Here is a 23,928-nt window from a genome sequence, read left to right on the forward strand (position 1 = left end):
CATAGTGTATCAAATTTTTTGGTTCATAATGATCAAGCAGGCTTTATACCAGGCCATATGGCAGCAGATATTCTCATTTGGCGGGCAAAAAAGGAACAGACTCAGGCCTTATTGCTCTCCCTTGATGCCATGAAGGCATTTGACATGATCCATTGGCACTTTTTTGTTTAAAGTTTTTCACCCAGAAGTTTTCTTGCTTTCTTCCTAGGGATGTAACATCTTTGACCTCCTTTTAGGTTCTTGGTTCCTCGGTGGGAGCTTAATTTGGTTCATAGAGCTTTAGTGGGCTCACCATTCAAGCTTAACAATGTTTTTTTTGTAGGTTTTATTGCTGAAGATGATTTTTCTGGTGGCCATTTGTTCAGCTAGAGATATTTCTGAAGAAATCCTTTTCTGGTCTTCTCATTGTTTTCCAAGTCTTGTAGACAAGTCCTTTATACCTAAACTGGTTTCTGTGTTCCACTTAAATTTGACACTATAAGGTGTAGATGAGAAGGGATTGTCATGGTAAAGATAGGTACTATGGTTATTGGATGTCCGTTGAGTGGTTCTTGGGTATTTAGAAGTCTCCAATTTTTTATTTTTATTTTTTTTTTTAAATCTGACAGATTGTTCAATTGCAGGGCTTTGTAAGGTTGTCAGCTTCTAAAGCCTCTTTGGCTAGATGGTTTAAAAGTGGTGGGGGGGGAAGCAATTGATTCAGCTTATTTATCGAAAAGTCAGCAGTCTCTGGATGTCCTTTGGTCAAACTCAAACTCACATTTCTTCTTGGGCAAAGCTTCTGCTCTTTCCATGGAAGATATTTGTAAGGCAGTCACATGGTGTTCTCAGGCTAACCTCCTCCTTCCCAGCTTAATTGGGCTTGTGTATTACCCACATGTCTGGACTAATGTAGCAGGGTAAAAAGGAAGGAAATATGTAGTCTTGCCTGATAATTTCCTTTCCTTGAACCCTGTTACACCAGTCCAGGACACACTCGGGGCCTGCGCAAACTTTGAAGCAGTGTAGCTCAATTTACAAAGGTTATGAGGCAACTGGAGGCTTAGTTTTTGCTTCCTTTTTTTTCTTCCTCTTCATTTATTCAAGAAAAGTTTGGAAAGATCATTTCTTTGGAGGATCCTTTGTGTTTCAAATTAGGTACATGTTGTTTAAGAGTTTGAATCAAGAATACTGACTTTTTGCTGGCGCTGCACCATTGTTAACTACCCGTGATGATGTCACGGAAAAAGCTCTGTCCTCTGACTCCAACTGCTAGTAAAGGAGAGATGACCCATATGTCTAGACTGGTGTAGCAGTATTCAAGGAAAGAAAATTATCAGATAACACTAAATTTCTCCTTTCTTCCCTTTTGTAACCAATGATTATTTAAATACAGCTAACAATGCCCCTGCCTGGGACCCAACTCCCAATGGCTCGTTACAGTTCTGGACAGCAGCCTCTGCTTTTACCACAGTCCATCCAATTGCCTCAAGGACAGAACTTGTCTGTTGGAGCTCCTCGAAGGATTATTGCACCTGGCTCCCAGCCCTCTGTCCACCCCAGCAGAGAGGTAAGTGTCTTCAGTCCATGTCTTAATGTGACTATATAAAAAACAGACTGCTACGGAGGGAGAGAAACATGTTTTGACAGTCTCACAGCTGTCACACCTGTTTTATGGAGGTAACTGATGGTGTTAGGATAGGTCCCCTTAACTGTTCCAAAGTTGTCGCTTGCATCCAGGAATTCCTTATCATCCATGCCAAACCAGTCCATATAAGTGGGTTATATCCCCTATGCCAGCAGATGGATACAGAGAAAAAATGCTCAAAGATGACTTTACTTCCCCTATAGGGGTTTAGTGCTGCCTTTAGCATCTCAGTATCTCTCTCTCTCCACAGATGGTGCAGACATGTGGACTGGTGAAGCAGCTATGGGTAGGCCACTCCCGGGAAGGCTTTAAGACCATATGCTTGGTGGAACATAGGCAGAGTCTTGGGGGCACTCTGGGTGAGGTCCTGGAGGGATTGATTCTCCTATCCCCCTTAAGAACAGATTCAGTTGGGGTTTGAGTTCCTGCATCAATTGGTCAAGCACCAGCTGGTCCTCAAATGACTTTGTTCCCTTGATGGTCCGGCAGTAGGATCTACAGACAGTACACACTCCCTCTATATAAAAAAAAAAAAAAAAAAGGCTTGCAGTACAGCCTTTTCCCTTGGCTGTCTCCTATGAGTTGGATTCTGACAGGAGGTCTAGGTGATCACCCTTCCTTCTTCTTCCCTCTTCTTGCATCCGTAAGGTTGTAAAAAAAGGGAGGCATGGTGCTTCAGGTAAGTACATAAGATTTGCCATACTGGGTCAGACCAAAATTCCATCTGGCCTAGTATCCTGTTTCCAACAGTGGCCAATCCAGGTCACAAGTATCTGGCAGGATCCCAAGGGATAGATAGATTTCATGCTGCTTATCCCACGGATAAGAAGTGGATTTCTGCAACTCTACCTTAATGGTTTATAGATTTTTCCTTCAGGAACTTGTCCGTACCTTTTTTAAATACAGCTACACTAATAGTTTTCCCCACATCCTCTGGCAATGTATACCAGAGCTTAATTATGCATTGAGAAAAAAAAATATTTTCTCTTATTAGTTTTAAATGTATCTCCTAATAACTTAATTTTGTGTCCCCTAGTTTTTGTATTCTTTGAAAGAGTAAACAAATGATTAAGATTTACTGGTTCCATGCCACTCATTATTTTATAGACATAAGAAATTGCCATACTGGGTCGACCAAGGGTCCATGAAGCCAGCATCCAGTTTCCAACAGTGGCCAATCCAGGCTATAAGTCCCTGGCAAGTACCAAAACACTAAGTAGATCCCAAGCTACTGATGCCAGTAATAGCAGTGGCTATTCTCTAAGACAACTTAATTAATAACAGTTCCCTGTACGTACCAGGATCAGTCCAGACAATGGGTTCTCCCCCTTCCAGCAGATGGACTCAAATAGAACTTTGAAGGATGCTTCCTTATAAGGTAGTGCACCCTCTATTAATCCTCAGTATTCTCTTGACTCCAGCAGATGACAGTGGTGGCTTTCGTTCCCCACTGAGATGACTAGAAAGCAATTTTAGGAATTTTCTCTATTTTCCTCAGCTTTCCTTTCTTTTGGATAGATCAAGTCTAATTAAAAAAAAAAATCTTTGAATTTTCGGAGGGAATTATTTGGAGAGCTTTCCTGTAGCCTCCGCTCCTGTTTTAGTGGGAGCATTCTATAGCTTGTAGGCAGTACTATTTGCAGCTCTCCCCACCCCTCCCATCTCTGTTGTCGGGGTAAGTTTGTTTTTATTTCCTTTTGACAGGTTATTTTCTCTTTCCCGGGGTGCAAGTCGGTGGTGCCGACCTCTCCCCCTGTGGCTGCTATCCGACCCCGCTGCCCCTAAGATGCTGTTTTCCTCGGGGCAGCCAGCACAGAGAGGCGTTATTCCTCTGTGCCTCTATCTGTGGGTCGCTGAGAGATAGAGAGAGAGCAGGACTGAAGCGGAGGCTATTACCCGCTTCTTACAGTCACGAACCTGGTGAGCGTGAGGAAGAACAGGCTGAAGCGGAGGTTTCCCGCTTCCCGCAGCTTTAAACCTTGCCTGTTTCTCGTGTTAAGAACAGCTGGTTCCCTTGCGACTCCGGGGTTCCCCATGCCTCGTTCGTCCAGGTGCTGCTCTTGTGGAGAGCCGGGTTGAGGCTCTCCCACGAGGGGATTTGCACAGCTTGCCTCCCTGGTGGGGAGGGACCCTCTCAACCGCCGGGCCACTCTGTTTCTCATCTTCTGGCACGTCTCGACGCTCAGGGGCCGGCCCCGATCCCGCTGACCGCGGAAACGGCAGCCATTTTGTCTTCAGACTCTGCTGCTCCAGCGCTAACAGGAGAAGAGCAGGACGCTCCTTTTTCGTCTCAGCCGCAGGTTTTGACACCTGTTCCACCTCTGGAGCCTTTTCCTCCGTCAGGGGATCTTCCCACTCTTCTGCCATCGGGGCCACCTCGGTTTTCCATGGATTTTGTTCGCCTGCTTCACAATGCTTACCTGGCCAGAATGGGCCAGCACCAGGAATTTTTGGCGGGACCTCCTCCTCCTAAGGTACCCAGAATGGCTGATTCCACTGAGGTCTTGGGAAATTCCCAGACCATGAGGAGTGCCCAAGGGTCAGCGGTCCTGGGACCAGGGATACCTCCGACCACCTCAAGCGCTCCGAGGGTCCGTTTGGTACACCCCTCTGCGGGGGGGGGGGGGGGGTGTATATTCCTCAGCAGGACCCGGATCCGGATGAACCTTCAACTACAGCTCAGTTGGAAGGGGATGATCCTAGAGTCCTGTGGATCTTCCAGAGGGATGAGCTGGACCCCCTCATTCCACATATCCTACAGGAATTGGACATTGAGGCCCCTCAGGACCCGCCTGAGCCTAATCCACCAGCGAAGAAAGGGGACCCCCTTCTGGCTGGTCTACGTCTGCTGTGTAGGTCCTTTCCTTCCCATCCCACGTTCCTTCAACTGTTATCCAGGGAATGGGATTCTCCGGAGACCTCCCTCATGGTCGGCAGAGCCATGGATAAGCTATATCCTCTCCCGGATGATTTCCTGGAGCTTCTTAAGGTTCCCAAAGTAGATTCTGCAGTCTCATCGGTGACGAAAAGAACTACCATTCCAGTAACAGGTGGTGCAGCCTTGCGAGATCTTCAAGATCAAAAGCTGGAAGTTTATCTTAAGAGAGTTTTCGAGGTGTCCGCCCTGGGGGTCCGGGCGGCCATTTGTAGTTCCTTCGCTCAGCGTGCAGGCCTCCGCTGGCTTCAACAGCTGCTCAGCTCCCAGGAGTTGCTTCCTGAGGAAGCACTTCAAGCAGACCTCCTGAGGCCGTCATAGCATATGGACAGACGCTCTATATGGCATTCTGAGAGTATTGGCCAGATCTGTGGTTTCTGCAGTCTCGGCTAGACGCCTCATCTGGCTTCGCAACTGGTCGGCGAACTCTTTTTCCAAGTTGCAGCTGGGATCCCTACCCTTCAAGGGCAAGCTACTATTTGGGGAGGATCTGGACCAGATTATCAAGTCCCTCGGAGAGAATAAGGTACACAAACTGCCAGAGGATCGCCCTCGTTCTTCTAGGTCTTTTAATTTAGAAGCCAATTCAGGAAGCAACGTAGTTTCCGCCAGGCAAGGACTGCAGCTCCTCGTCAGCCGTCCTCTCGATCTCAATCCTGGACTCAGTCCTTTCGTGCCCGAAGACAGCCCCGCTCTGGTCTGGCCCAGGGGACATCCTCCAAGTCTTCACAATGAAGCTATGCCGGCCCACTCCCCGATCCCCAGGATAGGGCGATGTCTCTCCCTTTTCTACGAGGAGTGGGTCAACATCACGTCAGATCAGTGGGTCCTGGATATTCTAAGACACGGCTATGCGTTAGAATTTGCTCAGCCGCTAAGAGACAGGTTCCTCTTCTCTCCATGTGGCCCAATCTTGGATCTCAAGATGGTCAACAAGGCCCTCAAGATTCCCCACTTTCGGATGGAAATCTTGCGCTCCGTGATAGCGGTGGTACACTCCGGAGAATTTTTGGCCTCCCTGGATCTGATGGAAGCTTATCTACACATTCCCATCCTCCAAGCACATCAGCGTTTTCTGCGATTCAAGATTCTGGGACAGCATTTCCAGTTCCAGGCTCTACCCTTTGGTCTTGCGACCGCTCCTCGAACCTTCACCTGCCGCGTGCATGTTATAAAATCTGGGGTCGGCGAGCGCAAGGGGGTGCACACTTGTGCACGCCAAGTCCTAGGGGGAGGCCCGATGGCTTTCCCCGTTCCCTCCGAGGCCACTCCGAAATCAGAGCGGCCCGCGGAGGGAAATTTCCTTTCACTCCCCCCTCCTTCCCCTCCCTTCCCCTATGTAATCTACCCCCCTGCCCTATCTAAACCCCCCCTACCTTTATTGCAGGAGTTACGCCTGCCAGCCGGCTGCCAACACACCAACCCCCAGCTCAGCCGCTGTGCCTGAGGACTCAGGACTGCCCCACCCCCGCCACCGGGACGCCCCTTTTTCAAAGCCCCGGGACATACGCACGCCGCCGAGCCTATGCAAAATAGGCTCAGTGCGCGCAGGGGTAGGTTTTAAAGGGTTACGCGCATAACCCGTTGAAAATCTACCCCTAACTGAGCTAACCACATTCTCTGGCAACAAATTCTAGAGCTTAATTGTGCGTTGAGTGAAATAATTTTCTTCAATTAGTTTTAATTATGCTACTTGCTAACTTCATGGAGTGCCCCCTAGTCCTCCTATATTCCGAAAGAGTAAATAACTGATTCACATCTACCTGTTCTAGACCTCTCATGATTTTAAAAACCTCTATCATATCCCCCCCTCAGCTGTCTCTTCTCTAAGCTGAACAGCCCTAACTTCTTTAGCCTTTCCTCATAGGGGAGCTGTTCCATCCCCTTTATCATTTTGGTCGCCCTTCTCTGTACCTTCTCCATCACAACTACATCTTTTTTGAGATGCAGCGACCAGAATTGTACACAATACTCAAGTATCTTCTCTCAGCCGTCTTTTCTCTAGCCTGAAGTGTCCTAACCTCTTTAGCCTTTCCTCACAGTGACTCAGTGTGTTAGTGAATGCATTCTCCTAGGACACGCAGGATGGTAGTCCTCACATGTGGGTGATGACATCGAATGGAGCCCGGCACGGAAAACGTCTTTCAAAGTTTCTAGAAGCTTTGACCAGCACACTGAGCATGCCCAGCCTGCTGCTATCCGCGCATCCAAGCCAGGACCCATTTCAGTTTTTTCTTTTCCACAGTGCAGTTGCCTCGCTGTTTGTGGAGCTCTCAAAAATGTTCTTGTTTTCTCAACAAATATCAGGTTTTTCCCCATCTTCCTTGCTGTGTCCCCCTTTGCGGTCTGTGCCTCCTCGGTCTGGTAGGTTTTTGTTGAATTTTTCACAGTTTGCAGTCAATTCCCGACCCCTCACCTCACAGTGACTTCCAGTCATCGACCACATGCCGGGTGTTTTTTCATCTATGTCTCAAAACCGTATCAAGCGATGTAGTTTATAACATCTAATCACAAAACATCACCATAAATTGGAAACGTTACTTTTATATATTTTTTTGTGTGAAACAAGACCTCATATATCATATAAGAGAGCCTCGCCAATTATCTGCAATTGCTCTCTACGGTATTAAATACAAATTCATGTAGTAAAATGGTTATCATATGTAGTTATTCACCACTTATAATCATTGGTCCTGGTTACACACTTTGTTTTTTTTTCAAAATTTAAATTATATAGTGATAAACACTTATCCTTTGAGTTAAGCTGTAAAAACGCTGTTGGAGCACTCGTGATTGTTTTCTTTTTTCGCCTACCCGACACGACGCGTGTTTCTGAATACTTCGTCAGGGGCAATATGGCAGCTTTTATTAATTTCTATAAAGAAAAACAGATGTTAAAATGTGCCACATTGAAAATCAAATTACTATCCATTATAAGTTATAAGCTATCACTCCTTCAATGCTGTTCAGCGTTTCCAAAACGATCCTCCATGTTACTTTTCAAAGGGAGTATTTAAACCCACCTTTGGATATACCGGCAGCCAATGGTTGAATTTGATTTTCTATACAACCAATAGAATACCCTTCTTCACTTGTGATGTCATAACAATGTGGCCCAATCCACTGCTTCGTTCATGCCATAAGGACTTTGAGCGGACAATTTAAAAATCCACTTTTGCTCAAAAAAATTTAACTTTGCTTGAATATCTCTCTTGCGGTATGAACCTTCCACTTGATCCAAAATCGTCCATTTTAAATGCTGGAACTGATGCGCTTGTTGAACACAATGTTTTACCTTCGGGGCTTCCATGTTAAGAGTGTTTATCTTGCTGTGGTGCTCTCTCAAGAGGATCTTAATTTGCCTACTTGTTCGTCCTACATAAATGGACAGACAGGGACACTGAATTAAATATATCACGTTGATGGATTTACAGTTTTAGTTCTTTTTTTATATTGTATTCCTGTGCTGGGATGTTGCCATATTGATCCTATCATTGATTGAACACACATATCACATTCTCCACATATATCATGAAAGCCTTCCGAGACTACAGTGTCCCTGATGTTGGCATCTGCATGAACAACATGGTCCTTTATATTTTTGCCCCGTGAAAAAGAAAACAATGGTAGATTTGTAAATACAGTAGAAAATAGCTGTAAAATGTGCCAGTGGCGTCTGATGCTATCTGCTATTAAATGGGACTTATCTGAATGTTGAAGAACACATACATCAGGAATAGCTTTGTCTCTAGATTGGTATTCCAACAAGGACGATCGATCTACATATTTAGTACGTTTATATGCTTTCTGAACAGCATCATATGGATATCCTCACTCAAAAAATTGTTGTGCCATTTCTCATGCTTGCATTTTAAGTTCTTGATAATCAGAACATATTTGCCGTAGCCTAAAAAACTGGCTTACGGGTAAGCCTCTCTTGAAAGCTATCGGATGACAGCCATGAAATCTCAGCAAATTGTTTACGCTCGACCAGTTTACGATATATTGTATGGAGCTGATTATTCTTTATACTAATAGAAATGTCCAGGAAATTAATGTGTTGTCTGCTATTCAAAAGTGAATTTCAAATGTGTATCCACTGTTTTAATCCACTGAAAAAACTGTTTTAAGTATAGTTCATCAGATGACCAAAAAAATAACAGGTCATCAATATATCTTATCCAGAAAAAAACATTTTGAAAACCCAAAGATGTGTAAATATGATGACGTTCAAGCTGATCCATTAACAAATTGGCTATGGATGGAGCAGCTGATGACCCCATGGTGATGCCATGGGTCTGTAAATAAAACTTATCCTCAAATTGAAATATTTATGTTTCAAAATTAGTCTCTTACAGCTTAACTCAAAGGATAAGTGTTTATCACTATATAATTTAAGTTTTGAAAAAAAAAAGCGTGTAACCAGGACCAATGATTATAAGTTATATAATCATTGGTCCTGGTTACGGTATTAAATAAATACGGTTATTTAATACCGAAGAGAGCAATTGCAGACAATTGGCGAGGCTCTCTTACATGATATATGAGGTCTTGTTTCACACAAAAAAATATATAAAAGTAACGTTTCCAATTTATGGTGATGTTTTGTGATTGGGTGTTTTTTCATGGCATTGACCGTTTTTCGTCGGTGCCCCTAGTACCCGCGGACCATGTCCATCACGAATCCACATGAGGTTTGCATTCTCTGCCTGGGGACCTCGCAGGACTTCCGTGGATGTCGCCTCTGTGACTGGATGACCCCCAAAGGCCATCGGGCGCACCTCGATAAGATGGAGAAACTTTTCGGAGCTCCAAAGTCTGTTCCCTCTACCCCTGCTTCAGAGCCATCAACCACAAGAGGTCATGGGGAGCCTCTCGACAAGCTCCCCCTCGCTATTCCTCTCGCTAGTACTTCAAAGGATCGCAGGAATGGTGAAAGATCCTTGATTTCACCGCTCTCCTGGATATTGGGATCCTCCGCTTCCTCGGCACCAGGGAAAGACCAGGCCAAGCACTGAGGGAGATCCCTAAAACATCGCCATCGATGCATGGCTCCGGTTCCGGTGCAGCCCCGACCACGAAGGAGGACCCGGCAAGGAAGATGGGAAAAACCCGATCCTTGTCAAGAAAACAAGAACATTTTTGAGAGCTCCACCGAAGCGACACTGACCATCGGGGGCCCCATCCTCCAATGCCCCCGGTTGTCCCAGGTGATCCCCACTGGTAATCAGTGCCGTGCACTGTACCACTTCGGGGACCCGAGGAAGAGCCGGTGAAGCCTCGCTCCCCTCCCTCACTTCTGGCCACCCTAGACTTTCAGGAGGAGTTAGAACACAGGGTGCACTCCACGGCGCTTCAGAGCGTCGAGCTGCCGGTGCCACATGCACCATACCGGTGCCCAAGTCTCCACCTCTGCTCGAGCGTCTGGACGTCCTTTTAGGTGCCCTTCCAACGCAACCAGTGCCCGAGTGGCCTTCGGTTCCCCATCAGCTACAAGATGCCGTCCACCAGAGCAATCCCAATTTTCGGGTCCGAGGAGGAGGAAGATACGGCCGGTACTGTGTTCCCCAAACCATGGTTCCCCGAGCCTTTGCTGGGTCCTTCCAGCCTCCTACAGCCTCTGGTCCCTTTAACACTGGGGGAACCATCGATCCCCGTGGTGCCCTCAAGGCCTCCGAAGCCATCAGAGCCCAGGGCGGATCCCACTCACGGACCTCGCCCATGCCATGCTGTTCTTAGTGGGGAGGAGGGGGCCCTACGACCCTTGGGGTGGGGTGATGACTCCACAGAGTCGTCCTCTGATTTCTCGGACAACCCCTGAGGACCTGTCCTTTTGGGGTTTGTAGGGCTAAGGCTGAACCCATTCCCTTTCAGCTGCTCACAGAAGAGGATGCACGAATTAAGATGAACATAAGAACATGCCATACTGGGTCAGACCAAGGGTCCATCAAGCCCAGCATCCTGTTTCCAACAGTGGCCAATCCAGGCCATAAGAACCTTGCAAGTACCCAAGTACTCCAGTTTGTCGACACTCCTAAGGAGATTGTAGCGGTTCCCATCCATGACATGTTTAAGGATCTCCTCTTCTGCATGTGAGAGCACCCCATTTCTATCTCCTCCGTCAACAGAAAAGCAGATGTCACCTACTTGGTGCAGCAAGCCATGGGGTTCGAGAAGCAGCACCTCCCCTACCAGTCAGTGGTCGTGGAGTCCGCTCTAAAAAAAAAAAAAAAAAAAAGGCCCGGCGCTCCTGCACGCATGCCTCCACCCTCCCCAGGCCAACAGCATAGGGAGCTTGATGCCCTGGGCAGGAAAGTCTTCCAAGGCGCCATGCTGGTCACCTGCATTGCCGCCTATCAGCTGTACATGACCCAGTACAACTGGAACCTCTGGAAATGGGTCCAGGACTTTGCTGAAAATCTGCCTCAACAATAGCAGGAGGCACTTTAAGAACATAAGAACATCATCCTGCTGGGTCTGGAGGCAGGCAAGTATGAGGTAACATTCCACCTATGATGTCTTTGAGACAGCGGCCTGCGTAGCAGCGGTAGGCATCGGCACCTGGAGAATGGCCTGGCTCAGAGCTTCTGACCTCCGTCCAGAGGTGCAGGAATGGCTAGCCGACCTCCCTTGCACAGGTGAAAACCTCTTCGGGGTTAAGTTCTGGGATGCAGTAGCGCAATTGAAAAGACCATCATGACACCCTTCAACAGCTTTCCGTTAGCGCCTCTGACGCTCCGCCTTCGGCTGGGAAGTCCTCCACCTTTTTACAGGAGAGGAAATATTATCCTCAGGCCTCCAGGGCTTGCACCAGCTCTAGGGGCCACCCTCACCAACAGCAAGTGCCTAAACTCCAGCCTGTGCCCCAGCAAGCCCCGACCACTGGCTTTTGACTGGCGGCAAGGGAGCGGAGGTCAGTTGCCCATATCCCTGACGCTGGATCCACCAGTGGGAGGCAGGCTCCTTGGCTTCGCCCATCGCTGGGAAGAGGTCATGTCGGACTGTTGGGTCCTTACGATCATCCATTAGGAGTACCTTCTAAACTTCAGTCGGCTCCCAGAGGCTTCTTCCCCATGTCCATCGTGGGGTTCCTTCGCCCAACAATCAAACTTCAGACGAAACTCTCCGCCTTCTTGTAGCGGGCACAGTAGAACCAGTCCCTCGCCATAAGCAGGGCCAAGGGTTCTATTTTGAGGTATTTCCTCACCTGAAAAGGAATGGTGGCTTGCGCCCTATCCTTGACCTCAGGGTGTTGAACAAGTTTCTCGCAAGAGAAATGTTCAAGAGGGTCTCTCTGGGCATGCTGATCTCACTCCTCCGAAGAGGAGACTGGCTCTGCTCCCTCAATCTGAGGCTTAAGCTCACATTGCCATCTTCCCCGGCTACCGGAGGTTCCTCCGCTTTGTGGTGGGGAGGGCCCATTACCAGTACAAGGTGCTGCCCTTCGGGCTAGCCTCATTCCACTGCGTTTTCACCAAATGCCTAGTGGTGGTGGCTGCCTATCTCGGGCATTGGTCAGTAGATGTCTTCCCGTACCTAGACTGGTTGGTCAAGAGCGATTCCTACGCTGGGACTGTGAGTGCTCTGGTCCTAACAGTGTGGATATTACAGACTTTAGGGTTTGTTTTGAACTACCCCAAGTCTCATCTCTATCCTCCTCAGCTGGACTTCATAGGAGCCAGACTGGATACGGCACAGGCAAGAGCGTTTCTCCTTGGGATTGGCACTCAGAGACCAGTTGTTGCATAAGGAAGTCCTCATTCAGACGGACAACCAAGTAACGATGTGGTTTATCAACAAGCAGGGCAGCACGGGCTCGTTCCTGCTCTGTCTGGAGGCGACGCAACTGTGGATCTGGGCCCCTGTCACAGGGGATGGCTCTGCGAGCCACGTACCTGCCGGGGCATCTAAATGTACTGGCGGACCGCTTAAGCCGCTCTTTCCAGCCCCTCGAGTGGTCCCTCAACCTGGAAGTAGTGGCCAAACTGTTTCACTGGTGGGGCACACTGGATGTGAACCTTTTTGCCTCCCCCCACAACCACAAAGTGAGCAAGTTTTGCTCCCAGTGGTCGGGGGGGGGGGGGGGGGAGGGCGCAGGCATCCAGCCTGCAATGCTGTCTCTCTCCACTGGGGCAGGGGCCTGCTCTATGCCTACCCTCCTCTACCACTCCTCTTGAAGACTATGTTGAAACTTTAACAGGTCAGAGGGACCATGATACTTGTGGCACCCTTTTGGCCCAGACAGGCTTGGTTCCCGCTCCTGCAGGACCTATCTGTGCGGACCCTCATCTAGCTGGGGGCGGTGCCTGACCTCATCTCCCAGAATCAGGACACCCTGCGCCATCCGACCCTCCTGGCGTTGGCGCTGATAGCTTGGATGTTGAACGCATAGTCCTCCAGCCCCAGGTGCTCTCGGACTCTGTCTCCCAGGTACTGGTGGCATCTTGGAAGCCTTCCACCAGGAAGTCCTACAGTTTGAAGTTGAAAAGGTTTTCCATCGGGTGTACGGGGCATGACTTGGATCCTTTCTCATGTACCCTCCCTTGGCTGTTGAACTGTCTGTGGTACCTCTCAGAGTCTGGGCTTCAAAAGAGGTGTTGCTGGCATGCCTGTCTTGGTACAGCTTTTAGTTGGCTATTTTATGCGGGGCCTTCTCCAGCTGAAGCCCCCCTCTTCAGCCTCCTGATGCATCCTGGGATCTCAACATTGTCCTGACATGGCTCATGCGCTCTCCCTTTGAGCCGCTGAAATCCTGCGATCTGAAGTTCCTCACCTGGAAATTCATATTCCTGGTGGCGATTACTTCAGCTCACAGGGTCAGTGAGCTTCAAGCTCTGGTGACGTATCTGCCATACACAAGGTTCTTCCACGATCATGTAGTCTTACGTACGCATCCTAAGTTTCTGCCCAGCGGATAGCTCCAACTATCTTCCACCCACCACTGGAAGGGGAAAGTTCCCAAAGCAGTGCTATAAAACTGAGAAAACCAACCAGAAGTCATTCTGAACCCTAAGAAATGTGACTGACAGTTTTTCCATCCCATTTCCACATCCTTGTGAGTTTCCAGTCCAGTCTTGCTCTTTAAACCCCACCTTAGTATGTTTTGGTTCCTGTGGTATTTTTCTATGGAAAATTAGGACTGCGGATCCAGAATGCTTTGGAACAGGTACTAGAAAACCAAGATTGAACAAAAATTTTATGAGTGCATAGACTGTCAAAATGATGTACGTGTATTGCAGTGTAGCAATCTTCTATGGCTATAAACACTATGGAGATTGCCATATTCTGTCTGAATAACATTGTTTTAGCAGTATATTCATCCCATCTTTATGTCCCATTCTCTTTCCTCAGTCATCCCAGATGGAAATGAAAGGTTTCCATTTTACAGATGGCAAACAGAACATGTCCTCTGGAGGGTCAGTGCCAACACCTCATTCCTACAGGTAACAGAGCAGCTGACCTATTCACTGATGCACTTGATATATCCAAAGACACTGAAAATCTTGTTGGGGGGGGGGGGGGTTCACATGCATGCTCACTGCAAGAATGAATGAATCTGATGCATGCACAGCATTTATAACTGTTATCAGTAACTCCAAGACTGATGCAGGCCACCTTACTCTCTAAGGCATTTCACGGAAAATAGGTAATAGCAGCAACTCAGAGAATTCTAATGGTGTCAAGAGCAGGCTGCCCAAAGCACAGACGAGACAGCTGTACCAATAGATAGTCATACAGAGCAATGAATATTACACAGTACAAAAAAGGAGGACTAACTTGCTTATAAGACTTGGCAAAGTATTAGGGGAAAAGGGAGTCATCTGATTGGTTGTGTTTACCCATGTAGCCAACATATTTTATGTGGAAGTGCATCAATATGTTTCTCTGAAATGCAGAGAGGAGTGATTTGTTCTATCTGAGCAGAGATGCCTGCTGCAGTATGTATACACACACACTTCAAGAAGGTGAGAACATTATTGTTACATGCAGATGTCTTCCTTTTGTAAAAAACTGATCTTCAGGTACGCAACTGCTTTCACTTTAGGGAGATGGACTCATTTCTTAGTTTGTGTATTGCAGGCATCCCTGCTCACTAAGCTTTACAGGTGAATATACAGGTTAAATAGAGCACACATGCCTAACTTTGAGAAACTTCCTTTCATAATGCTGCACCAGTTCCGTCTGTTGTGTTCCCCTCCAGAGAACCTTGCATCTGTAAGCTCACCTTTTTCTGTGGCTGTGTCTGTTAGTAATAGATTTTTTCAGGTAAAGATAAAAAACATAATGTCAGAGAAAATAATTTTACAAACAGGAGTACCACAGGGATCAGCACTGTCTGCAACACTTTTTAATATTATCTTTTACCGTTGTGCCATCTACTTGCAGGACTAAGAATTGTACATTATATATATGCAGATGACATATAGCTAATCTTACCCATTGATGACACAATTGAAAAAACAAACTTAGCCAATATGTATCTAGACATAATCAAACAGCTATTAAATCAAATGGAGCTAGTGATAAATATTGAAAAAACAGAATGTATGCACTTGGAATGGAAAAAAATAAATCTAATTCAAACACCGATAATTCTCAAAAATAATCAAACAGTGGAATTAGCTGAGAAGGTGTGCAACCTTGGCGTAATAGACCCAGAATTGAACCTTAAACAACATATATCATTAAAAGTAAAAGAAGGATACGCCAAATTAATGGTTCTAAGGAAGTTAAAACCTTTATTAGCGCTATCAAATTTTCGAACAGTTCTACAAGCATTAATATTTGCAAGCGCTGATTATTGCAACACTTTGTTATTAGGACTACCATATGCGGCTATAAGACTGCTTCAAATATTGCAAAATTCTGCCGTAAGAATACTTACAGGGAAAAGAAAGAGATCACATTACTGAAACACTAGCAGAATTACACTGGCTACCCATAGAACAAAGAGTCCAATATAAAGCACTTTCCCTGTACGTACCTGAATCAGTCCAGACAGTGGGTTGTGTCTCCCTTCCAGCAGATGGAGTCAAAGCAAAACTCAAAGGGTGGCCTCTTATAAGGTAGTGCGCCCTCTGCTTCCCTTCAGTATTTCTCTGACTCCAGCAGATGAAAGGTGGCAGAACCTACGGTTCCTGGCAAAGTCTGGGAAGATTGACTGTTTTTTTCTTTCACTTTCTTTGCTTTTTATTATTTCTCTTTAGCTTCTGGATGGATCAATTGTAAAAAATATAACCAAATGTTAAAAAAAAAAAAAAGAAAGCAACAGTTCAGAGATCAGTATTTGCAATTTTAAACTTAAAACAGAACTGTTGGTACACTTGCCTAAGATTACTTTTCTGGGGTACGTTTTTCTGTTCCTTTTCTATCCCCTTTTGCAGGTCAAATTGTTTTTTCCTGATTTAAGTGGAATTGGGAGACTTCTGGGGTGCATGCTGGTGGTCCAGCCTCTCCCCCATTACGATGCCTTACTGCTGCCCTGCCCTGAGAGGTGGTTTCCTCGTGGCAGTATTAATAGAAACGCCCAATACCTCTATTTAAACATTTACTGGCAGTCGTTGCACTCCCGATCGGAGGCTCTGTTTGGTTTACTCTCTTACCCGTTCTCTCATACCGCGAGCTCCAGTCCGGCAACATGCTGCGCCCGATCAGATGTAGTGCCTGCAGAGAGCCAGGATCACAGCTCTCCCGTGAAGGCATATGCGCACGATGCCTCTCTGGTGGGGAGGGTTCTTTGCGCTTGACGGGGCGGCTCAACTCGTGCTCTCAGGCGCTGCAAGGAAGAGGGCCCTGCAAGGCCGGCCCTCTTCCCGTCTAGCATGGGAATGGCGATCATTTTGTGCTCAGAGCCGTCTGCTCCCACGCAGTCAGATGGCGATTCCGACCTCTGCCGCCGGTTTTATTTCCTGTGGACCCACCAGAACCGGATCCAGAGCACTCATCTGGGCCACCGTTGGACTCCCCCTCGGTGCTGCCCTCCTCGGGAATTCCCCCTGGACCTTTTTCTAATGACTTTGTCCTCCTGATGCACAGTGCCTACATAGTTACTTTAAATCAGCAACAGGGGTCTGCGGTGGGTCCGCCGCCCCCTAAGGTAATTAGACTGTCAGATCCCTCAGTGAACCCTCAAGCACCGGTGATCCCTCAGCCTGCAGGGGTTCGGGTGGTCCCTAACCTGGTTACGTTTGGTGATCCAGACATGGACGATCCCTCTACGGCTGCCCAAATGGAGGGCGATGACCCACGGGTACTCCGCCTTTTCCAGAGGGATGAGTTGGACCCCCTCATTCCCCACATTCTGGCTGAATTGGATATAGAAGCTCCGTAGGACATCCCTGGGACTACTTCAGCGGCGAAAAACGGCGATCCCTCCTGGCCAGCCTGCGGCCTCCATCAAGAACTTTTCCTTTTCATCCTATGCTCCTGCAGCTTCTGTCGAGAGAATGGGAGACTCCGGATGCTTCCCTAAGGGTAGGCAGAGCTAGGGACAAGCTGTACCCTCTGCCAGATGAAGTTTTGGAGCTCCTCAAGGTCCCTAAGGTGGATGTGTCCGTGTCTGCGGTTACAAAACGGATGATGATTCTGGTGACGGAAGGAACCGCTCTGAAGGACATGCAGGACCATAAGTTAGAAGTCTACCTCAAAAGAGTATTTGAGATCTCTGCCCTGGGTGTCAGGGCGGCTGTCTGCAGTTCCCTCATGCAGTGAGCAGGGCTCCGGTGGGTGCAGCAACTGCTTGGCACCCAGGAACTACCACCTGAGAAAGGCGCAGCAGGCTGAACACCTGGAAGCTGTGATTGCTTATGGAGCTGATGCTCTATATGATCTACTCTGGGTCCTAGCCAGATCCATGGTTTGTGGTCTCAACTAGACGCCTGCTTTGGCTTCACAACTGGTCGGCAGACTCCTCTTCCAAAACAGTTTGGATCTCTCCCCTTCAAGGGAAAATTACTGTTCGGCGAAGACCTGGAACAGCTCATCAAATCACTCGGAGAGAATAAAGTCCATGAGCTACTGGAGGACCACCCACGCAGTTTTAGAACATTCAGCTCTTCTAGGAGTCTTTTCTGGGGACAGCGCCATTTTCGTCAGTCAAGACCTGCAGCACAGAGACCTCCGTCTTCACGATCGTGGTCCTGGTCTCATTCCTTTTGGGGCCGGAGAACAACTCGGGATAGCCCCTCTCGGGGCACCCTCCAAGTCTTCCCATTGAAGGCTTGCCGACCCACTCCTCCACTCCACGGATAGGAAGACGTCTTTCCCTCTTCTATGAGGAGTGGGTCCAAATCACTTCGGACCAATGGGTTCTAGATATTCTAAAGCACGGTTACGCTTTAGAATTTGCTTGGCCCCCTAAGAAACAGGTTCTTCTTCTCCCCCTGCGGAACGGTGAAGAAGCAGGCTATAGTGCGACAGACGCTCGATCGGCTCTTGGCCTTAAGGGCGATACTACCTGTGCCTCCGGTAGAACAAGGACTAGGCCATTATTCCATCTACTTCGTAGTCCCCAAAAAGGAAGGTTTTTTCCGGCCGATCCTCGATCTCAAGTCTATCAACAAGACCCTAAAGATTCCACACTACCGGATGGAAACCTTACGCTCAGTCATAGCGGCGGTACACCGGGGGGGAGTTTTTGGCCTCCTTGGACTTGACGGAGGCTTACCTCCACATTCCCATCCTCAAGGCACATCAGCGCTTTCTGTGCTTCAAGATTCTCGGCCAACATTTTCAATTTCAAGCTCTGCCTTTCGGTCTGACGACAGCTCCCCGCACTTTCACCAAGGTGATGGTGGTGGTGGCGGCAGCTCTATGGAGGGAGGGAATCTTAGTCCATCCCTACCTGGTCGACTGGCTCATCCGGGCAAATTCACTAGAGCTATATCAGTGGGCGGTCGAGCAGGTCTTACACCTTCTCCACTCTCTTGGATGGGTCGTCAGTTTTGCCAAGAGCAGCCTCACGCCTTCTCAAACACTCGACTTTTTGGGAGCCCATTTCGATATCAAAGTGGGCAAAGTCTTCCTCCGGCAGGATCAGGCTCAGTCTCTCATGACCCAGGTACAACGCTTCCAAAGCCTTCAACTCCCCACAGCTTGGGACTATTTTCAAGTCTTGGGCACTATGGCCTCGACTATAGACTTGGTGCCGTGGGCCTTTGCACATATACGTCCTCTTCAGAGGGCGTTACTTTCCCGTTGGAAGCCAGTGTCTCAGGAGTTCCAACACCTCCTCCCGCTGCCAGATATCGCCAGAGACAGCCTCAGCCGGTGGCTCCGCCTCGAACACTTAATGCAGGGAGTGGATCTGGAGATCCCACAGTGGGTCATCGTCACCACGGATGCCAGCATTTCGTGCTGGGGAGCGATGTGCCAAACGCAGTCCACTCAGGGATGGTGAACGGTGGTCCAAGCGACATGGTCGATCATTTGTCTAGAGACCAGGGCTGTTCGTCTAGCATTGCAGACTTTCTTACCACTGGTCCAGCATCAAGCAGTGAGGATACTCTCCAACAACGCGACCACTGTGGCGTAAATCAACCGCCAAGGGGGAACGAAGAGCCAACATGTCTCTCGGGAGACGGACAGGTTGATGGCATGGGCAGAGATTCATCTCTCTCGCCTAGAAGCGTCCCACATAGCAAGAGTGACAATGTTCAAGCAGACTTCTTGAGCCGACAACATATAGATCCAGGGGAGTGGGAACTGTCCGACGAGGCAGCAGCACTTCTATTCAACTGGTGGGGAACCCCACACCTGGATCTCATGGCCACTCTAAGAAACACAAAGGCTCCGCACTTCTTCAGCCGCAGAAGGGAACACGGCACAGAGGGCTTGGATGCCCTAGTCCTCCCATGGCCATGAAACCTCCTTCTCTATGTATTCCCACCATGGCCACTGGTCGGCGAAGTAATTCGGAAAGTAGAAATTCACCAAGGACCGGTCATACTAGTGGCGCCGGAATGGCCAAGAAGACCATGGTTTGCAGACTTGGTCAATCTGGCGGTGGACGGCCCTCTCTGCCTGGGACATCTACCAAACCTCCTCTGGCAAGGTCCAGTATTTTTCGACCGAGCAGATTGCTTCTGTCTTGCGGCCTGGCTTTTGAACGGCGGAGGTTAAGAAGACGTGGTTACCCAGAGGGTGTGATTTCCACACTACTCCAGGCCCGGAAGACCTCTACTTCCATTTCCTACGTCCGGGTTTGGAAAGTTTTCAAGGCCTGGTGCGTATCCATAGACATATCTCTATGTCATGCATCCATAGCTCAAATGCTATCCTTTTTGCAGCGAGGCCTCGAGAAGGGCTTGGCCTATAATTCCTTGCGAGTACTAGTGGCGGCCCTTGGTTCTCTTGTTCGTCAAGAGGGAGCTCCTCTTTCTTCGCATCCCAACATTGTCCATTTTTTTTAAGAGGGGTGAAGCACGTAAAACCACCAGTCCACTCCTTGTGCCCTTCTTGGAGTCTAAACTTGGTTCTTTGAGTCCTGGTCGGCCCGCCATTCGAGCCGCTGAAGAGAGCAACCCTCAAGGGACCTCACTTTGAAGACAGTTTTTCTAGTATCTATTTGCTCTGCCCGCAGAATTTCAGAACTCCAAGCTCTATCCTGCAGAGAGCCCTACCTCCGTTTCACGGATTCAGAGTGTCCTTGAGTACAGTACCATCTTTCCTTCCTTAAGTGGTCTCAGTGTTCCATCTCAGTCAATCCGTAGAGCTTCCGTCCTTCCCTGATGAGGGTCCAACGGAACTTCGAAGGCTCGATAAGTGAGTTCTCATTCGCTATTTGGAGGTCACTAATGATTTTCGTTTGTCTGACCAATCTTTTTGTCCTGTGGAGCGGTCCCAAGAAAGGGAACAAGGCTTCAAAAACCACTATTGCTCACTGGTTGAAGGACGCAATTTCTTCGCATATGTTGGTGTCGGTCGGAGTCCTCCAGACGGAATTAAAGCTCACACGCTACGTGCTCAAGCAGCTTCCTGGGCTGAGAGTCGGGCAGTCTCGCCGCAGGAGATACGCAGAGCGGCTACTTGGAAGTTGCTCCACACTTTTGCAAGACACTATCGCTTGAATGTACAATCACTGGAATTTGGCTTCTTTGGCGCTCAGGTCATTCGAGCCGGGCTCTCCGGGGCCCACCCTATGTAGGGAAGCTTTGGTACATACCACTGTCTGGACTGATCCTGGTACGCACAGGGCAAAAAAAATTATTTCCTACCTGCTAATTTTCCTTCCTGTAGTACCAGGGATCAGTCCAGACACCCTCCCTAAGATTGTATGGGATTGAGATAGTATTCAGCTCGAATGCTTAACTTCACAGAATGGTTGGTGGTTACCACCTGGTTCCTTTTGCAAGTTTTTTCTTTTTTGTGGCATTGTTGGCACGTCTAGTACATAATTCAAGTTTCCTTGATCCATCCAGAATAGTTTTGCTTCTTGCTTTGATATTCTTAATACTGAAGGGAAGCAGAGGGCGCACTACCTTATAAGAGGCCACCCTTCGAGTTTTGCTCTGACTCCATCTGCTGGAAGGGAGAAGGTGCGCAACCTCGGCGTAATAATAGACCCAGAATTGAACCTTAAACAACATATATCATTAAAAGTAAAAGAAGGATACGCCAAATTAATGGTTCTAAGGAAGTTAAAACCTTTATTAACACTATCTAATTTTCAAACAGTTCTACAAGCATTAATATTTGCAAGCACTGATTATTGCAATGCTTTGTTATTAAGACTACCATATGCGACTATAAGACCGCTTCAAATATTGCAAAATTCTGCCACAAGAATACTTACAGGGAAAAGAAAGAGAGATCACATTACTGAAACACTAGCAGAATTACACTGGCTACCCATAGAGCGAAGAGTCCAATATAAAGCACTATGTACAATACACAAATTAATTCATGATGAAAAGGCAGAATGGCTTAACACAGCACTGCGTGTACATGTACCACAAAGAAATTTAAGGTCGGCTAACAAGGCACTACTGACTATTCCATCTGTTAAGGCAGCACGACTAACACAAGTCAGAGAGCGAACCCGGTCTCTAGCAGGGCCCATCTTGTGGAATACAATGCCACTCGAGATAAGATTGCAGAGAAATTTTAAACTATTTAAAGGAATTTTAAAAACGTGGCTTTTCAAACAGGCTTTTTATAATGAGAATGGAGAAAGCAAATAAAAGCTGGCATGGTAATGGTAAGTTTAAGTCTATGATTAAGTTCGTAAACTCAGCTCTATAGGTTTCTACTATGTTTTGTTTTTATTTTTCTAACCGTCACGTTTAATACTTGATACATCGTAGAATAATAACTTTATATAGAATAGTAAATGTAAGAGAGACTTTTACTTTGCATGTAAATTAATTATGGTACATGTATTGAAGGGACAAAACAAACAATTTATCAAATATTTTTATATGACTACATTCTGGAACCGGATCATTGTTGGCACCTCTATAACGTTTTATCTCTTTGAAATATTTAATGATGATTTATGTGCCTTTTTGTAAACCATTGTGATGGTAAATAACTTAATGACGGTATAGAAAAGATTTTAAAATAAAAATAAATAAAATAAAAATTCTTGTGGTGAATGAATTCCGAATGCCTCCTTTTCATTTTAAGGCCCAGCTCTGCTAGTCCCAGTGGGAAGCCACCTGGACCTGGACCAGCAGCCAACATGGGTTCAGTGCAGGGGCACTATGCTCAACAGGTATAGTGTCCTTATGCTAGTCTTTAAAAGTAATTCTAGATTACTATACACTGACAACGCCCAATGGGAACACTAATGCACTAAGTCTCTCATCTGAAAGTCTAGGAAGAGCTCTTTTAAATGAGGACTTGAGTTACCTGCAGGAGGCAGCAGTACAGAGAGAGCCCTCTCTAAACTGATTCACTGCAGCAAGGTTTGCTAGACATTGTAAGTAACATATCTCGTGATTTCTTGCAAATAATGGCTGCCTGCTGTCAGTTTAGAGCAGACATAGAGGGACGTCTGCATGTCAATCCGCTACAGGTAAGCCCAACACCTAACCTTAAAACGCTTTTAAAGGCTTTCAGATACTGAGGGACACAACTTTAAGGCTGAGCTGGCATGGTCAGTCATCGTACTTGCTGTTTCTGTACTATGAAGACTCTTCATCTAGCCAAACCAGTTCAGACACATGGGGGTTATTCCTCCCAATTCCTCCCAATTAACAATTTCCTCCCAATTTCCCGAGTTTGTACTACATGTGAACAAAGTATTTTGGATCAATAAAGGTACTAGTTCCATTGAGTCTCTCCTGGGGTGGGGGCCTCTTTCTGGAGGTCTTGTGGTTCCATCATGTCCCAAGAAGAGGCAACTAGAACCTGATCCAGACTTGGAGATGGACTCTGTGGGTTCAGAGGAAGAGTTTCAGGAGGAGCTTCCTGAATTAATTTCAGAACTACAGCAAGGAATAAGGATTCTTTGGAGGAGGGTGAACTAGTTGAGAATTATCTGAAGATTGTTCATCTTTTTAAAAGGGAAGAATTGCCCACCATAATATATCAAGCTCTTGCAGATTTAGGGATAAAAGAGAATAGAGTTGAGCCAGAGCAAGAAGGGGAGGATCCCATTTTAGAGGGACTTAAGATTGTGCTGAGGCCTTTCCTTTTCATCAAACAGTTAAAGCCTCAGTCTTTAAGGAATGGATTAGTCCTTAGCCTGGCCTTAAGGTAGGCAAGGCCATGGCAAAGTTGTGTCCTCTTTGGGGAAGTCACCTTGGGTCTGCTAAAGTTGCCCAAGGTGGATGCCTTGATATATCGGCATTTACTAAGACCACCACTATACAGGTTGAAGGCTATGCAGCTTTAAAGACCCTTAGGATGGAAAATGGAAATTCATCTTAAAAGAATTTTTGAGGTTTCGGCCTTAGTGCTCAGAGTGGCGGGATGTAGCAGTTTCATGGTTCAAATGTGTTTGCGCTGAGTGCAGCAGATTCCAGTGGTGGACGCTGAGGAAGCTCTTTCAGAGAAGGAGGCAGAATGCCTGGAAATTGGCTTAGCATTTAATGCAGATGCCTTGAATGATTTGCTTCCAGTGCCTACTAGGAATATGGTGCTAGCGGTGTCGGTTAGCTCTCTGCTCTGGTTGTGCAATCAGACAGTGAATGTATGGTCAAATCAACTTGGTAACCTCCCTTTTCAAGGCAGACTGCTCTTTGGGGAGGATCTGGACAAGTTGGTTAAACTCCAGGGGGAAATCTAAGGCTCATAATTTCCCTGAGGATAAACCTAAGGATACCAAGAAGACTTTTCCTAATAGACAGACATTTTAGAAAGCCGAATGTTATCATCATGGGAAGAGTTGTTCTTCACAGCACCAGTATTCAATCAAATCTGT

The 23,928-nt window shown here is 47.2% G+C and overlaps 1 protein-coding gene across 12 annotated transcripts in view; it reads left to right on the forward strand.

Annotated features, from left to right (window-relative positions):
* PRRC2B (proline rich coiled-coil 2B) overlaps window positions 1–23,928 on the forward strand; it is a 393,423-nt gene that overhangs the window by 344,279 nt on the left and 25,216 nt on the right. For 11 of the 12 annotated variants that reach the window (XM_029612564.1, XM_029612560.1, XM_029612569.1 and 8 more), the window contains 3 exons: window positions 1,376–1,549; window positions 13,914–14,005; window positions 22,188–22,275. In XM_029612564.1, coding sequence (XP_029468424.1) covers window positions 1,376–1,549; window positions 13,914–14,005; window positions 22,188–22,275 — 354 coding nt within the window. The remainder of the gene's footprint in view (window positions 1–1,375; window positions 1,550–13,913; window positions 14,006–22,187; window positions 22,276–23,928) is intronic. The other variant, XM_029612565.1, reaches the window with a different exon arrangement.

The sequence above is a fragment of the Rhinatrema bivittatum genome, chromosome 8 (genome assembly GCF_901001135.1).
Source record: "Rhinatrema bivittatum chromosome 8, aRhiBiv1.1, whole genome shotgun sequence".
Classification (NCBI taxonomy): Eukaryota; Metazoa; Chordata; class Amphibia; order Gymnophiona; family Rhinatrematidae; genus Rhinatrema; species Rhinatrema bivittatum.